Consider the following 16,561-nt stretch of genomic DNA (forward strand, 5'->3'; position numbering starts at 1 on the left):
AGATGTAACGGTGTAAATGTAACACGTTACTACCCACCTCTGTATATACACACATATGTAATTATATATACACATATTTATATACACATACGCATATATACACATATGTAATTATATATACACATATTTATATACACATACGCATATATACACATACATATATACATACATTTATATACATACTTTCATATATATATACATACACATATATAAATATATATTTATACATACATAAATATATACATACATATACATATATAATTATATATGCATACATACACATTTATATATACACATATATAAATATATATACACATGTATATATGTATATATATATATATACACATACATACATATATACTTACATATACATACATTCACATTTATATATTCACATATAAATATATATACACACATGTATATATATACACATACATATAAGCATATACATACATACACACACATATATTTATATATATATGTATATATACATATATGTACATACATTTGTACATATATACATACATACACACATATGTGTGTATATATATACATACACATACATATATGTATATATGTGTGTATGTATGTATGTATATATATACACATATGTATGTACATATATGTATATATATACATACACATATATATATATACATCCATCCATCCATCCATCCATTTCCTACCGCTTATTCCCTTTCGGGGCGCTATTTATACACACACACACACATATCTATATATATATATATATATATACACATACATACATTCATATATAAGCACATATATATACACAAATATATATACACATATATACATACATACATACTTACATGTATATACATACATACACACATTTATATATATACGCATAAACACATACATATGCACATATATATACACACAAAAAAAATACATACATATATACAAACATATGTATACATGCATACATACACATATATATTAAATATATATATATAAATATTTATATATATACATTTTATATATACATACACATGCATATATAGATACATAATGTATACAGACACACATTTATATATACATACACATACATATATGTGTATGTATATATACATACACATATGTATATATACATATATGTGTATATATAAATATGTGTGTCTGTATATATGTATACATATTACATACATAATACACATACATATGTATGTATATATACGTACACACACGTATATACATACATATATAAAATTACAAATATATAAATATATACACACACATATATTAATATTCATACATATATACGTACATATAAACATACATATACATACATTATATACATGTATATACACATATGTACATATACACACATACATACAGACATATACATATGTATATATACACATACATACATATATATCACACATATATGTACATATACACATACATATGTATATATACACTATCTATACCTGTATATACATATATATACATACATATAAACATACACATTCTTAAATATATATACATATGTTCATATATATAAATGTATATGTAATATAAATGTATATACATATATATACACATATATACATACGTACGTATATATATATATATATACACATACATGTATACACATTCATATACCCACCTATATAAATATTTATATACACATATTTATATACATATACACACGTACATATATATACACACGCATACATACAATATATGTTAACATACATAAATATATTTATACACATACATACATACAAATATGTATTTATACATATATACATACATAAATATGCATACATACATACACATAAATTGTATATATATATACATAATATACACATATATATACACATACACATATATATACACATACATACATATATAATTTACATACACAAATATGTTTGTATACATACACACACATATGTATACATACACATACATACTTACATATATATACATACATATGTATATATATACATACACACATAAATATATATACATATATTCATACACATACATTTATATATACACATATATATACATATATACATACATATATGTACATATACACATACATATGTATATATACACTATCTATACCTGTATATACATATATATACATACATATAAACATACACATTCTTAAATATATATACATATGTTCATATATATAAATGTATATGTAATATAAATGTATATACATATATATACACATATATACATACGTACGTATATATATATATATATATACACATACATGTATACACATTCATATACCCACCTATATAAATATTTATATACACATATTTATATACATATACACACGTACATATATACACACGCATACATACAATATATGTTAACATACATAAATATATTTATACACATACATACATACAAATATGTATTTATACATATATACATACATAAATATGCATACATACATACACATAAATTGTATATATATATACATAATATACACATATATATACACATACACATATATATACACATACATACATATATAATTTACATACACAAATATGTTTGTATACATACACACACATATGTATACATACACATACATACTTACATATACATACATATGTATATATATACATACACACATAAATATATATACATATATTCATACACATACATTTATATATACACATATATATACATATATACATACATATATGTACATAAATATATACATACATATATATACATACAAATATATATACATACTTATATATACACATGTATATATACACACATATATAAGTATATATACACTATTTATATACACATACATGTATATACATAAATACATATGTATATATACACACATATGTTTATATGTTTTTATATATAAGTACTTACATATATATAAATACATACACATACATTTATATATATTAACACATATATTTACACATGTATACATAAATATATATACATATATATACACATACATTTATATACATAAACACATATATGTATATACACATACGCATATATACACATACATATAAACATATACATATATACACAAATACATTTATATATACATACATATACTTAAACATATGTATACATACATACACATTAACATACACTTACATAAACATACATATATACACACATATTTATATATACATACACACATTTACATACATACATACTTATATATATACATACATATATATACACACATATGCCCATATATACACATATACATATATATACATATGTATTTATATACATACATACACACATGTATACATTATATATACACATATGTATACATATATGTACATATGTATATATACATACACACACACGTATATATGTATACATATAAATGTACACATTTTGTATATATACATACATATATATGCATATATATATGTATATATATATGTTTGTGTATATATATAAATATATACACATACATACACATATATACAGTGCCCTCCATAATTATTGGCACCCCTGGTTGAGATGTGTTTTTTAGCTTCCAATTATTTTATTTTTTTTCTAAATAATATGGGACCTTAATGGAAAAAAAGAGAAAAATCCAACCTTCAATACAAGTGCATTTATTCAGTGGGGAAAAAATCCCACATAAAGAAATAATTATTTGACATCAAATAATGTGTGTCACAATTATTAGCACCCCTGGTGTTAATATTTTGTACAACCCCCTTTTGCCAACAAAACAGCACCTAATCTTCTCCTATAATGTTTCACAAGATGGGCAAAGACAGAAAGAGGGATTTTCAGCCATTCCTCTTTGCAGAATCTCTCTAAATCCTCCAGAGACCTGGGTCCTCTCCTCTGTACTCTCCTTTTCAGCTCACCCCACAGGTTCTCAATGGGGTTGAGGTCAGGGGACTGAGATGGCCATGGGAGGAGCTTGATTTTGTGAACCATTTCTGTGTAGATTTGGCCATATGTTTAGGGTCATTGTCTTGCTGAAAGACCCAGTGACGACCCAGCTTCAGCTTTCGGGCAGAGGGCAACAGATTTTGATTTAAAATGTCCTGGTATTTCAAAGCATTCATGATGCCATGCACCCTAACAAGGTTCCCAGGGCCTTTGGAAGTGAAACAGCCCCACAGCATCACTGACCCACCCCCATACTTCACAGTGCGTATGAGGTGCTTTTCAGCATGCGCATCTTTCGTGGTACGCCAGACCCACTTAGAGTGTTTGTTGCCAAAAAGCTCAATCTTGGTCTCATCTGACCAAAGCACACGGTCCCAGTTGAAGCCCCAATACCGTTTGGCGAACTCCAGACGCTTGCGTTTATGATTGTGAGTGAGGAAAGGTTTTCTCCGTGCATGCCTCCCAAACAGCTTGTTGGCGTGTAGACAGCGCCTGATGGTTGATTTGGAGACTTTGTGACCCCAGGATGCTACCATTTGTTGTAATTCTGTAACAGTGAGCTTTGGAGATCTTTTGATTTCTCTTACCATCCTCCTCACTGTGCGTGGTGGCAAAATAAACTTGGGTCCTCGTCCAGGCTTATTTACCACTGTTCCAGTTGTTTTGAACTTCTTAATTATTCCTCTCACAGTGGATATGGGCAGCTGCAGTTGAGTGGCAATCTTCTTGTAGCCTCTGCCTGAACTGTGAAGGTCGACGCACATCTGCCTCACTTGTATGCTGTGTTCCTTTGTCTTTCCCATGTTTAAGAGTGGATAAGAGAAATGGCCTCGGTGTCACGTCATATTTATACCCCAGGGAAACAGGAAGTGATGAATTACTAATTAAATGTTCCTACGTACTCTGGTAAACTTTGTAAACTACTGTAGAAATGACAGAAATGCTTCAATTATATTTATTTCCTGGGAATTGTTAAGGGTGCCAATAATTGTGGAACAGGTGATTTAATGAAAAATAATTATTTTTTAGTCAGGGATTTTTTTATTTTCTTACAATTCATTTGAGTTGAAGGCTACATTTTCCTACAATTTTCAGTGTGACAGTATTCTTCTGCAATAAACACTGAATTTATTTTAAGGCTTTTAACACATCTCAACCAGGGGTGCCAATAATTATGGAGGGCACTGTATATACACAATTAGTAGTTGTACTGTAACATACTGTTAGTAACTTGCATCTTTTCCTTTATACTGAGTCACTCCCACCTTATCCTTTTTACTGTTACTATTAGTAATGATGTTGTTACTTCCATATGTGCAGGGAGATGGTTGGAGCTACAACAAAGCTCTGTGGAAGCAAACTTGACACAACCACCTTTCTTCTCATGGACACGAAAAGGACATTTCCGCTAAACTGGAGCTGTTCACTGGTGTTGTCGCTATGGAGATCAGCAGGAAACAAGTAATGGTGCCAAAGGGACTGTCCACTCCTAATAAAAGAAAGACAATGGAGCTTCTGGGACAAAAATGTTTTCTATAATGTTGATATTATTAGATTGTATTAGAGTCTTTCTATTTTTCACTTTCTGTGCCAAGGCCTTTTTGCACACATCAAGTCTGTCACTTTTTACATCTTATCAGAAAACACCAAATGTGTAACTCTTACTTCAGTCGTTGATAAAGCACTTTGACCACAGGAATAGATGGTAAGTTCATGTCTTTCAATCAGGGTGATCAACTCTTATACGATCACTGCCTATTGCAAACATCAGCACTAGTAAACTGTACACATCAAATATAATTCATTCTTAACAAAGGCCCTGACTGTGTGCACTTTGAATGTATTATATATATATAATATATATATATATATATATATATTGTCTTGTTTTAAAGCAGATAAAGGAACTTCATTCTTTTAAATATGCAAATGTTTTAACGTTGTCAATTTAGTGGTGTCCATACAACATTATTTTTCGAAACCTGGCCATTTGGAAATTATAAATGCTAAACTTCATCCAACCTATACATTTTAAGCTATCTGAACAAAACTGATTCTGAAGTTGTCATTAAGGCATTTTACTTTCGTTTAAGGACTGTGCCAACCATTAGGTATTATCTGCAGGAATCAGGTCAAATTGTGTCATTTAAATTAAAGTAGAAATAGGAGTCCAAGCTTATCTTATGAGGCCACACTCTGAAAGATCAAAAGATGCAATATTAATGTTGATGATTTTTTTTAGACTAGTTTCACTGTACAATAAGTTGCTTTTCACCTCTTTGCTTTTTCAAAGGTGCGGTTACTGTATGGATTTCCTTTGCTGACAGATAAATTATGGAATGGATCAGGCAAAAAATTTAATGTAATAAATGACCCACTCTAAGAAATTATTTGAACTACATGTTTACAAAGTACAAGGATTCCTGACATTTTTCTCAGAGAATGAATAAAGACAATTACTTTTCCATTTTGGTTTACTGCCATGCTTCTGGCACTGTCTAGAATAAAACATTAAAGTACGTAAATATTTTTCTAAATATTTATTTTAACAAAGTATCGTGTTCAGTGGGTACAGGAAGTATTCAGACCCCTTCAATTTTTCACTGCTTCATTGCAGCTATTTGCTGAAAGAAAGAAAAAAAACTTTACTTAATGTACATTCAGCACCCCATTTTGACAGAAGAAAAATCATCATTCATTTTAAGCAAATGTATTTAAAACAAAAATTCAAACAAATCACATGTATGCCAGTTCTTAGACCAATACTTTGGTTGAATAAGACCCCAGAAGCTTGGCACACCTATCTTTGCAGCACCTCTCAAGCTCCATCAGGTTGGATGGGAAACTGTTTCCATCCAGGATGTCTCTCTACATTGTTGCATTCATCTTAGTCTAGTCATGAACAACAGGCGCTCTGTCAAAACTAGAGCATTCCTCTGTGGACAGAGAAGAACCTCCTAGAAGAACAAACATCTCTGCAGTAAACCACCTATCAGGCCTGTGCCCACACGGGAGCCATATTTTAATAAATCGTTTGCCAAATTGAACCTGAAAGACCATGAGAAACAAATTCTCTTGTCTGATGAGACAAAGATTGAACTCGTTGGCGTAAATGCCAGGTGTCCTGTTTAGAGAAAACCGGGCACCGCTGATCACCAGGCCAATAACATTTCTACAGTGAAGCATCGAGCTGTGGAGATGGTTTTCAGCGGTAGGAACTGGGAGTCGAGTCAGGATAGAGGGAAAGATGAATGCAGCAATGTATAGAGACATCCTAGATGAAAACCAACACTTCGCATCTAACTTGGTGGAGCTTGAGAGGTGCTGCAAAGAGGAATAAACCAAACTGCCCGAAGATAGGTGTGCCAAGTTTGTGGTATCATATTCAAAGACTTGAGGCTGTAATTTCTGCCAAAGGTGCGTCAAAGTATTGAGCAGAGGGTCTAAATATTTATGTGATTTGAGTTTTTATTTTCAATACATTTGCTAAAAGTGTATTCATTTGTCTTATTCTGTTAAGATGGAGTGCTGAGTGTACATTAATCGGGAAATACAACTTTTTTTTTTTTTTAATGGCTGCAGTGAAATATTTCAAGGTGTCTGAATATTTTACATATCCACTGTCTTTGGCTAATATATGCTTTTTGTCACTAGTATCAACATTTTAATTTTTTCTCACAAACACATGTCCACTCTTCTTTTAATGCTTTTGTTAAAAAATTGGCTGCAGGCTGTAACCATCAATCTGGACATCCCTGTACAAATAACATTGAAATAGGACATGAACAAAGCACTAGTTTTAAATTAGGTTGACATTTCGCTGGAAAATGTAGTCATTTTGGGGTAATAGTGTGCAAAGTAAGATGGGGATTTTTAAGAGGTTATACTATTTTACTAAAAAGTAAATTTCATGAGGAACGAGATCTAAGTAAAACGGGAGTTAAGTCATTAAGCAAGGGCAAATTAAAAAAACACCAAGCTAAGCACTGAAACTATTAAACCATTTTTAAAATTCATTTCTGGAGTGGGAAAAGTTTAAATATTAATGACAGAGAAATGTGGCCATTCATTTTAATGTTGCAATTATATTGTACCCTTATTTCTGCTCTTTTTCCAGTCTTATTTAAATAATCTTACATGTTCTACATTTGCTATTAAATTTACAGTACTTGCACTTGACATAGAACTTAACTTATTGTCAAGGCAACATTTTAAAGTCTTGTTGAATAGCAATAGTGCAAAAATTCACATGAATCCCAATGTTGACAATGTGCTCACCAGTGTGATGTGTTCAGGATCCCAAGGTCTTGATGACACGGTCAATGCTGCCCCCTGGCGGACACTCTTACTATTGTCCAAGCTGCACTTGAATAACAACACGTGATTTAATTTGGGTGTGTATTTCAAGATGACTGAACAGTGTAAACGCTGAAAGGGAGGAGGAGAAAAAAAAAGCCACAAAGACAGATTGCATTAAACCACAAACCAACAAAAAGAGAAAGTAAAACATGTCAAGTACAGACGGCACTGTGAAACAAAAAATGAAGGAAGGACTTTAGTTTAGTTGCTAAACTGGACAGAATAGCAAATGCAAACAAGATAAAGGCAAAGACAGGATGTTAGGAAGGTGATGTCACATTAAGGCTTAATTTGCACTCCTGGATGCAAACATTTTAGACTGACTTGATGTTTGCAGCCTAAAAACAGACAAAAAGGGTGGAAAAAAAACAACATTTGGACGGGGACTTCTCAAAGTAAAAGCTTACTGGTCATTACAGCTTTGTCCTTGTTACATATCCTTTTAGCCAGGCCCTTCAACTTGCAACTTTATTCATTTAAGCTTTTTTCCATCACTGAAAATGTAAAAGCAACCACGAAAAAGAAAGCTTTTTAAGACATGAATGTGATACTTGCATGGCTGTTGAAGCTCGCTGTTACTCAAACGACAACGCAGTAACAAGTCAGTGCCACACTGAAAAAATCCCAAAGTAAAACAACAAACTGTTGTAAGTCAATAAAAAGACAATGACAAAGTTTGCGTTTACAAGGCAAAGTTAAGACTGAGGAAAAAGTCAATGTTATGACAAAAAAGGTTAAGTAATCAATTAAAAAATGTAGATTTTTGTGAAAATTTTCACATTGACAAGTTTAACATGAATTCCATAACATTTCTACTTTTTTTTTTTTAAATTAGAAAGAATATGTATTGTACCATTTTGACTTAATTCTGCAAGCCATTTTTGTCGTTTTGATTTGTATCCCTTTTCAGCCAAATAATGTCTTTAAAAACTATAACTTCAGCAACGTTCTGACTTTATTCCTGATTTTTGACTACAACGTAAAAATACCACATAATTCTTTGCATTGATCTTGTAATATTTCCACTTTGATTCAGCTTTTTGTTTGTAATTTTTATTTTTTAGACATTGTGACTTAATTCCTGCTGCAGAGCCCGTTTAAATACCATACCATTTGTTTTAGCAAGGGAAGTGCAAACTATGAATATAATTTTTTTATTGACTCAGCATATTTCCAAAATATGTTGACTAAACATTTCCAATATTTCCAGTTTCTCATAAATTATTGATGAATTGTACTTTTTTCTTAAAATTGTAACAAATTCCTTATCGAAATTTAAATATTTGTATATTGTTAATCACACATCTACGACATTATTCCTGTTAAATGACAAGCTAACCCATAATGTCCATTTTATTCTTGTAATATTCTAACATAATTTAACTCAGATTGTTGCTTGTACAATACAAAAAACTTGTGTTTTGACATGATTTCAGCTAAAAGTCGCAGATTTTCAGTTGAGTAACCAAAGTGTGGGCCAAGGGACATTTTTAGCCCAAAGCTAATTTTTTTATAGCCCTGCCATGTCGTAAACAAAACAGTAATGTTATTAAGGAGACATTATATATAGGGGCACAAATATTGCAATCCCTATTATTCCAGTTGTAAATAATAAAATCTTTTTCACCAATTATTTATTTAAAATAAGAAAACATGTTTTTAGGCCGAGAAAAGTTTCTGAAAACTAAGATGTTGACAATCGTTCAGCATTATTGACCTGTATTGTGTTTTAGGATCTTCAATGCAGAAAATGCATCAAAAAACAAGAACAAAGTCAGTCGGAGTTTGTCATGTTAAATAAAAACCATCATAAACATGTGTATGTGTACTTGTGTATATTCATAATGCTGCGGTTCGCAAACTGAAAATAAAATATTTTTCAGATATTTTAAAAAAAGGTTGATGTGTTAAAACTTTGTAGTTGACAAAACAGTTTGTTTTTTTTCCAATTTGAAGCATTTTCTTTTTTGTTTAGCATTTGCTTTAAGAAATATGCCAAGTTCCACTTTGGACCTTCCTGTCATAAACACCTGACTTCATTATTTCTCATCAAATTATGAATAAATTAAAAGCACTGTCATTGAATTATAACTTAGTTTGTGTACATTATGCATGCGATTACAACCACTTGACAATCGTAAATCTCTACTCTAATTTCTTGTTTCCAGTGTGGCGCCAACACTGCAGTGCATGAACCAGAACATGCTGCTTGTGAAGCAGTATGCAGTAGGACACACTTCTGTTACTCTGCGTGTTTTACGTTCGTCCCTATTAAAATGAAGGCAAAGACAAAATTATATTGAACTCAAAAAGCATTGAGTATTTGCAGTTTGGGTACCCGTCTAGGTGGACTTTAATGGACCACTTCCACCTCCGTGTACCACCTGCTGCGGGCTAAACGACAATCCCATAGAGGAAGACGGCAAATACGGAGGCGATGACAAAGAGCAAAGAGGCACTAGGCTTGCTTACGCAAACTAGAGAGCTCCCCCTGCAGAAGGGGAGGCCTAATGGAATAACAGCACAACTTTTCAAACGCTCCAGCAGCAAAAACGTACAATCTAAGCTATCAATGCGGGCTGCGATGGACGGCATAGAAAAAATTCACATTCGTTCAATCCATGAAGAAAAATCTCAAGGCCCTCAGTACAATAATTATTGCATTCACCGTTCTTGCTGTCATACAAAAGAAAACCCCGGAAAAAATAACTTTTGAAGAAAAAACTGCATATATCAAAATCAGCGCAATACTCCCAATATATTATACTCATTTTCTTTACATATATTTTGGGCCAATTGGTTTGTAAATCAGTTGAAGAGGTTAATTCAAACAGGTGTGCTCATAGACTGTGACGTTCCTCCATACCGCATACGCTTGTGCGTGTACACGTGTCAGGAACGAGTCCCGAGCGCCTCCTCACTAGTTAATGAGTGTGCCATGGAGCAAGGTCAAGTCAATGGCTCTTTGGTGCAATTATTCCTACACGTCCTCCGTTTTCTTACCCACACTCAATCAGATCTTTCACGTAACACAAAAAAAATGTTTAATCAACAAAAACCAACAGAGCAGCCCGATGCCTTGCCGCACATTCAAGTACAAAGTCAAAAAAAAGGGAAGAAAAACAAAAAAAAAACATTGGAGAAAATAAGCAAGACAAAATGTCCCCCAAGATAAACATGGACAACGATTCTGGAGCGAGCCAGAATTTGACACTTCACCTTCCTCGCCACTCGGGGGCGCTCGAATGAGAAAAACGCTTGAGCTCAAGGGCCACCGCCCCCTCGGTGTTCTTCATTGTTTGTCAAGAGGTTTCTTCGCTTTTCATTTGTTTTTCCCTAAGAGAGTTCGTCATCGTTATTTTTTGGGGAGTTTCTTGCCTTTTTTCAGGACCAGTTTGTTCTTGACGTAGCCTCGCTTCCTCTTGGCGGTCTGTGTGGAGATGAGGAAAAAATACTTAAGAAAAAACCCAAGAATGAACATCATACTTACAAGTCAAAGAGTTGCATCACACATTCTGCATTAGTAATACAGTAAACCACCTTCAAGTCCACCAGCTGATTGTGTCCTGGTTCAACAAATTGGTGTTTTTATAAAAAATAAATGTTCACTTCAAAATAAAAGGGTAGTTTTAACTTTTATTCGACTACATGTGGGTTGTAATCATGTGACCTTGAGGTACATCCAGGCACTTCCGCATTTCAGGCAATAGTCTAAGCCCCATTAGGCTACTATTTATTTACCTGAATCAGTGGGGATTCAGGCTTATTTTGAAAGGTTCAGAAGCAAATATAAAAGTGATCACAGAAAAAATATTTTAAATGGAAATGAGAGGATTTTTACACCCTTAAAACTATATTCTAAAAAGATTTAAACCATTTATCATCACTAAGAGGTTACTGCTCCCTCACTTCATTTGACACCTACAGTATTTAAAGAAGATTGGAGGCACATCATGTCTGTACATCTAAGGGGTCCACAAATTAAGCTTAAATTGGACTTATTTGTGCATTGCTAAGTAACATATTTGATTGCTATAAAAAGTGCTGTGCTCCTGACGCTAATTTGAAAAAGGATACATGTGTTTGCAGTTGTTTTCCTGCTCCAAATATTAGTCTCATATACAATTCATGTCTGTAGTTGTTTTTATGATGTGAAGTATACCTTGTCTCATTATTTAGCTGTATATGTCCCTGTTGTTCAGCATGAATCTTTGCTATCGATATCAAGCCTACTAGATATTGAGCCTACGAGAGATTTATTCATCTAGTTTATTAATACTATTAAGGATATTTTCTTGATGCTAAGAAATCTCACCAAATACACCATAATGTGGTCATCTGTGTCAAATAAAGCACTTGGCTTTCTTGCACAGAAACTAAGCTTTTAGTTACTGTTAGGAAAACCGAGAAAGATAATGCGGTGTATTGGACCAACATTCACAATATGTATTTCTAGGACTTACCATGACATTAGTTTATTTGCACAACCAGGTAGATCTTCGTAGATTTATTTAGGCATTACAACCATGAAAGAACAAACAACTAATCCCATTTATTGTCCTTTCTTTAAATTTAGTCCTGCTATCAAACACTAATACAATTGTAGAGAATCAACATGATTGCATCACATAATGTTTCTCAAACAAATTAAATGTTCAAAAAAACATTTAACAAAGTTATCCCTGCAGACACAAGCGGTGCAACTGTATTTCACAAGATGAGTGATATTTTTAAGAGCCATTTTCTTCGAAGCACTTTAATTTTTTCTGACTTAATTACTACCTTTATTAGCCACTTCTTTCGGGACTAAATGAAAGCTATATTCTATCCCTCTATTTGAAAGATTAACACCCGAAAACAGAACAGAAATACGTAATTTTCTGCTCAAGCTAAACACTCACTTGTTATAATGCTTCGTTCAGTATGCTTGACCATTGTGTGAATTAAGCTGTGAAGAAAAAAAATGGATGTGACATCATACGCAACCCTTCTATGGTAATTAAAATGCACACATTTTTTAGGTTATCCACTTCAAGAAAGATTTTAAAATGCAAGAAAGCTGTAATACCATTGCAGATAAGACATACAAAATAGGGCAGCCGCTCTGGTAGATGAGAATATAAAATTTGAGACCTATAGACCAGCGATCTTGATAAAAGTTTTTTTTTTTAAGTATGTGATGACCATTGCCATTTAATGTCTATAAATGCTGATCACAAACGCAAATCCCCTCTGGTTATTGTATTTATTTTTAGTTCCCTGGCTGTCAACTAATCGTGTATGTCCATACACAATGGGGAGTAAATACCCTTAAGTTAATAATTTATAAACTTCTTAATATCAAGAACTATCACTGGAGAATGAGGCTAAACATGTTCATATGCTAATAGCTAAGATAACCACAAAGCTAGATTTAAACAAAACCAATCATATATGCTTAATTAAGTTGAAGTGTAGATAGAAGCACATTTCATCAAGAAGTAAGCAGTTATTAACAGGAAATACACAAGTTTATTAATATAATATGTTTCAATAACTATAATGGTGTGTCAGAATTGTCGATACACCATATGATGAGATAGATATTGATCTATCTCATCAAGGGTGATGAGATAGATCAATATCTTATTTTTTCAAAAGCCTTTGTCATTTTTGTTAATGTTTACAACCTAAAATGATAATTTCCTGGACACAGGATGATTTTGAAAGCAAAAGGGATTTAAATGAGTAATGGATTATTATTTTTTTTTCTTTTGTTAAGTTTAAGTGTGGTATTGACTTTATTTAGCTCAACCAATTGTTTTTAATAAAATAAAATACAGAACTAGTTTAAATATTGTGCTGATATTATTTAACGGAAAAATTTGAATCAACACTGGCCGATCTCACCCATGGATACATTTTTTTGGAATCAGTAGCATAAATTCACGACAATGACATCCCCATATATAACTAAACAATTAATAAAAAACTGCCGTAATTTATAAAATGCTTTATCATCACAAATTCTTATGTTTTTGGCCAGGAAATAGGTTTGGTTTTTGTCTACAAACACTTATGTCAAAATACGTTCCACTGTAATGCCTTGTTTTGATTAAATAACGTCACAAAATCTATGTTACTGTGCTTTGCAGTAGTGTACACAAGTGTAGCGGCCCTGCGTTGTGTTATTGATCTTCCCATACTGCCACCACTACAAACGGGGCGCAAACCCACATCGAGAGGTAAATGTGCTAGCCACTAGGCCAAAAGCACACTCTTTGAAGTTGTCAGAGAGTGACTGGTGCAGCCACCCTGGCTGGCCCCCGTTACACGTGTGCAGCATCATTCTGAGAGTGCTTATCAAATAAGGCTCACAATCTAGGGTGCAGACTCTAGCCTGTAATGTACATGTTAAAAATATGTTACTATGTGATTAGCACATCACTAAAACAAGTTCATTAATGCAATAATTTATTTAAAATCAGTTTAAAAAGATTTGTCTTAAAGAAATATTGGCATATACTGCTTATACACAAATTTAACCAATTTTACACAATTAAATGTTAGTTCAGGTTTCAGGTATTAGTAGGGCTATCAGGAATTGATTAACGCGGACCCCAACTTAAACAAGTTGAAAAACTTATTTGGGTGTTACCATTTAGTGGTCAATTGTACGGAATTTGTACTGTACTTTGCAATCTACAAATAAAAGTTTCAATCAATCAAAAGTCTTCGAATAGTGAAAGATTCAGCAAATGGATTTTGAGACGTTTGAAGTACTTGCAATTAAATTGTCGGTCATTAAACCTCCTTCATCCCTCTGTGGTAGAAAGGCCAATTGAGTACCTGCAGAGGCCCTCTGCGTAAAGCAGGTGTGTTAGCACTATAGATTGATTATGTATCATCAATTCGTCTTTAAAAATTATAATAATGATATTCTTGTGTGCAGATAAAACATTTTTAGAGAGTGAGAGATAAATCTTACCTGGTCACACTTTCAGCTATCACTTCAGCCTTCATCAGTGCGGTCTCGGCTTACCGGTGTGACACATCTAAAAACAGCTGGCAGTGTTGTACACCTTCATTTCTCTTACTCTTTAATAACTGTCTGCACACACAAATATTTTACTAATAGTGTCGGGAGGATGTTTCTACAAAAGGGCACAGCTGTTACGCCTTGCCCCGGAGGTGTTCACATATGGAAACTTTGGACTTTTACTTTACTTTGGTCAAGTTGAATGTCTTCATGGTGCAGCACCAATAATAAAGGACCTCACTAAACTATCTATTCTCTATTGTGTTTTTAAGTATCTGAGTGGTTTAGCCTTTTTTAAGGTGAAAAAGTTGCGAACGAGATCTTTGTTTTGTTCACTTTAATAAAATAATGCATTCTTTGCTTTTCTCACACAGTGTAGGGTACAAAAACTCCTTCATTCTGCACTCCACCCAGCTGTACAATAAGTCTTCGGTTTCTGCTTTAACATTTCTGTACCTTTCTTTGTTTATAGTGTATTTACTTATAATTTATCTTATGTTAAGCTGTAACTATGTACCATCTCCCAGTGTACCTTTTTGTATATTTTCATTATACTACATTGTAAATATTATTTATCTTTTTGTGTTCTTGAAAGGGTTTAGTTATCATTTCCTTTTCTCTTGTAATTGAGCTCCTGTATCAAATATTTCCCTTAAGGATAGGTAAAGTTTTTCCAAGTCCAAGTTTTTTTCCTTTTAGTAGTATCTTTAATCAAAGAATCACCATATAGCAACTTGTTCTATATACATGTGACCTTACTGACTCCTAAAAGTCAGTATACACTACATTATCACAAAGGGTTTATTTCGCTCTTAAAAACAAGGCAAAAAAGCCATAGATTTCACGGCTCGTCGACTAAGGCCAAAATTTAACAAATCAGATTTGACTATGAAAAGCCTTAATTGAAGACAGCCTGATCATGGATTGTAAGTGGTGAGATAAAATAAGATATTATAGTAGACAATACCTGTTTGGTCTGATCTTTTCAGCTAATGAGCACAATACATTAAACTGTTACTACATTACAAGTTACGCCAAAATGCATATTGCCACAAAACGGTCACCCCACTTTCTAGTTTAAGTTTAGTGGATAAGCTAATAAATAACCTCTAGGAAACTAGTTTGTGTAGATCTGCATCGCCAATTGTGTGCATTTTTTTGTTAATTAATATATATATATATCTTATTTTTTTAAACTCCTTATGTAGTAACATGTGACTGTACGGCCAGGGAAAAATACATAACGATCTGTTATAGTGACTAAAATGTTGGTTACCTAAATTAGTAAAA

General features: G+C 32.4%; 2 protein-coding genes across 6 annotated transcripts in view; one reads left to right on the plus strand and one right to left on the minus strand.

The window, feature by feature from the left end:
* LOC133539864 (oxysterol-binding protein-related protein 10) overlaps positions 1–9,553 on the plus strand; it is a 196,079-nt gene extending 186,526 nt beyond the window's left edge. For all 4 annotated transcript variants that reach the window (XM_061882123.1, XM_061882125.1, XM_061882126.1 and 1 more), the window contains one exon: positions 5,215–9,553. In XM_061882123.1, the coding sequence (XP_061738107.1) occupies positions 5,215–5,259 (45 nt within the window). In that variant the 3' untranslated portion in view covers positions 5,260–9,553. The remainder of the gene's footprint in view (positions 1–5,214) is intronic.
* stt3b (STT3 oligosaccharyltransferase complex catalytic subunit B) overlaps positions 8,279–16,561 on the minus strand; it is a 106,584-nt gene continuing 98,301 nt past the window's right edge. The window contains exons 16-17 of one of the 2 annotated variants that reach the window (XM_061882122.1): positions 13,155–13,201; positions 8,279–11,683 (exon numbers count right to left, since the gene is read on the minus strand). In XM_061882122.1, coding sequence (XP_061738106.1) covers positions 13,172–13,201 — 30 coding nt within the window. In that variant the 3' untranslated portion in view covers positions 8,279–11,683; positions 13,155–13,171. The remainder of the gene's footprint in view (positions 11,684–13,154; positions 13,202–16,561) is intronic. The other variant, XM_061882121.1, reaches the window with a different exon arrangement.

Source organism: Nerophis ophidion, linkage group LG21 (assembly GCF_033978795.1).
Source record: "Nerophis ophidion isolate RoL-2023_Sa linkage group LG21, RoL_Noph_v1.0, whole genome shotgun sequence".
Classification (NCBI taxonomy): Eukaryota; Metazoa; Chordata; class Actinopteri; order Syngnathiformes; family Syngnathidae; genus Nerophis; species Nerophis ophidion.